General features: G+C 37.1%; 1 protein-coding gene across 1 annotated transcript; it reads right to left on the bottom strand.

Annotated features, from left to right (window-relative positions):
• Positions 1-259: 259 nt before the first annotated feature.
• Positions 260-1,966, bottom strand: LOC142398356 (C-C motif chemokine 19-like). The gene is made up of 4 exons (XM_075482322.1): positions 1,876-1,966; positions 1,665-1,782; positions 928-1,005; positions 260-797 (listed from the first exon to the last, which is right to left on the bottom strand). Exons 1-4 carry the CDS (start codon positions 1,952-1,954, stop codon positions 650-652), a joined length of 423 nt encoding a protein of 140 aa, XP_075338437.1. The 5' UTR covers positions 1,955-1,966; the 3' UTR covers positions 260-649.
• Between the last annotated feature and the right edge of the window lie 695 nt (positions 1,967-2,661).

The raw sequence follows: 2,661 nt of genomic DNA, 5'->3' as shown, positions 1-2,661 counted from the left end.
GGCCCTCTTTCATCTGTTGACTGGAAATCAACGGCTTCATAGAAGTATGGTATCAATTTCCAATCTAGAGTGAGGTTGTTGCACATTACTATATACATATATACATATATACATATATACATATTGTAAGATTGGTTCGAAGTGCTAATTGCTTGGAAATCACTTACAAATTAATTTCAGTAAAAGTCGCAATGTGATACTGTGTTGTAGTTTGGTTAAATAAACAAGGACAATGGTATGTGAACAATGAGTACATTTATTTTTTTATGAACTGATGAACTGATCTTTAAGCACACAAACGCATCAAGTAGCAGATTAGCTGTACAAAAGAGGATTTGAAAACAGACATTCACACATTTTTCTAAGTGGCAAAAGCATCTCTATCTTATTATGTCAAACCCTTTCATTTTAGAATACGACTAAGCTTTGGAGTGACATGGCTGAACCTGCAGGGGTAAAAATCAAAAGGTAAAAGCAAAGATAACAGAGGGTCCAACGCACCCTTCGGTGCACATGCCTCACTTATATGTGATTATATGTGTAACAACTACATTACATAAGCTTTAGCTTCTCTCAACCTTCTAAATGAGCTAAATTTGTACACAATTCAGTTGTTTCCAAACTATCAATTCAACAACCAGAATTTTTGCTAATAAAAACTTCCAGTGTTGTTGAAAGAAGCCTCTGTTGTACTGAGGAAAGATCCACTTCCATCATGAACTGGAAGCTGTCCCGGTTTCTTCAGCGGGGCGCCACTTGCACTCGAGTTGGCTTTAGACATCTTCTTCAGCTTTGAACTAAGAGAATAAAGAATTTTTACTCAAGATGTGACCAAAATTAACACACAATTGTATAAAATCTGTCCTGAGTAGAGGGTCGATGTCTAAACTGAACCTAGACATTCAGAAGTGAGTCAGCATCTCATACCTCAGTAACTTCAGAGCTTTCTTCACCCACTCATCCTTCTGACTGGCACATATCACATTCTTATTAATGGTGTAGAAACTGTTGGAGAGATACATTATCAGAGAGATGTAAAGAGCAAAGTAGTATGGACTTATGGCATATGCATATATTTATAGTACCACCCTGTACAAGAGTTTTGTATGAATTTTTTTTTTCTCATTTTTTACTTTGTATTGTAAAACTTTTTCATTTTTACTCATTGTGAGAAAAGTTTGTTAAATGCACCAGAAATCAATAAGTGGTAACAAATGCTCAACTCATTTGAAGACAAATTATTTAAAAAAGAAGTTTATGAAATCGTGAGTCTGATTAACAGGCTTTTCAGAAATAATGAATAAAGACTTAAACTAAAAGAAGTGAGAGTTTGTCTTTACATTTTGAGTTTCATCTTTGAGAATTCAAACTATTTGATATTTGGTGCTATGGTTACATTTCTGTGAATAAAAATTGCGGTTTGATGACCAAGCTTTTCTGGGTGTGATTGGGTCATGTCGTTCTTAAAGGCCAGACAGATTGAGAGCAAATGATTTATCACCATAATGTGTTTGTTACAGAGCAAAGCAAGCTGCCACCTGCAATGTCCATCCATCCATCCATCCATTTCGGAATGAATCCAACACTTAAATCCAATAAATTTAGCCTCACTGAAGACTAAATGAATGCAAACGGAATTGGATGGCTTGGAGAAAGAGTCTTACATGATCGCCTCGATGCGGCAGTTTTCCTTGATGGGTTGTTCTCTGTAGCCAACTATATACTGGAAGGGCACCGGCCTCCTATTGTAACTTGTACAACAGCCTCTGTTCATGAGGACACCTACATATTAAATACAAACACACACAAAGACACCATCAGGAACTCATAAGTTCAGATAACATCAAATTTGAATTTAATTCTGACTAAACTTACATGCAGCTGGAGCTGGACTGAGTATGCCCAGTGTGAAGCTGAGGAGAACAGTTGCCACAGTGATATCTCTGGGAGCCATGTCGTTGAATGAACCTGGAGAGAATTTACTAAGAGCGTAACCTCTGCATGCATATATATATACTTATTACACCTCCAGGTTTTTTTTTTTTTTTTTTTCTATACGTTGTGGGTCCTAAATTGAGGACAGGAAGCCCAGTATTGCACCATGGCTGACAAAGCTGCAGGTTTTGCACTTTGATTTACAACATACAGCTTCAATTTTGTGGGCGAGCGAGAGTATCACAATAAAAATGGTTCAATGCATTCAGCACATATAATCTTCTCAGGCTTTTCTCAGTATTTACCTTTTCCGGCCTAGCAATTATGTTGTGAAATTTCTCATAAACACGACAGCCAAATTACACTCGTCACACATTCTAATTTAATTTAGATATCTCAAATATTCTAATTTAAGGCTGCATCTTCAGCTCTCAGTGCTTATAACTTCACCAAAGTGGACTTTGTTCTCCAAGACTTGTATCATTTTGCGTTAATAAAGTACTTTGGTGTTGACTGGTTGAATGCAATATCCATTTACATAACTTGACTTTGTGGCCTTAAGCAGTGTTAGTCAGGATGTTTTACAGAATCAGCATTCTGGAGATTGTTTTGTGGTGAGAACCGGTGGAGTCTGAGGTGCTTGTCAAAATCCCCCCTTTCGTTAGCATGACCTAGTTAGTCTGCAGAAAGCTGACAACTCCGCATTCACCTCAACCGACCTAAATA

Source organism: Odontesthes bonariensis, chromosome 14 (genome assembly GCF_027942865.1).
Source record: "Odontesthes bonariensis isolate fOdoBon6 chromosome 14, fOdoBon6.hap1, whole genome shotgun sequence".
NCBI lineage: Eukaryota > Metazoa > Chordata > Actinopteri > Atheriniformes > Atherinopsidae > Odontesthes > Odontesthes bonariensis.
The sequence above is the reverse complement of the archived record's forward strand: the minus strand, read 5'-3'. Positions and strand labels throughout refer to the sequence as shown.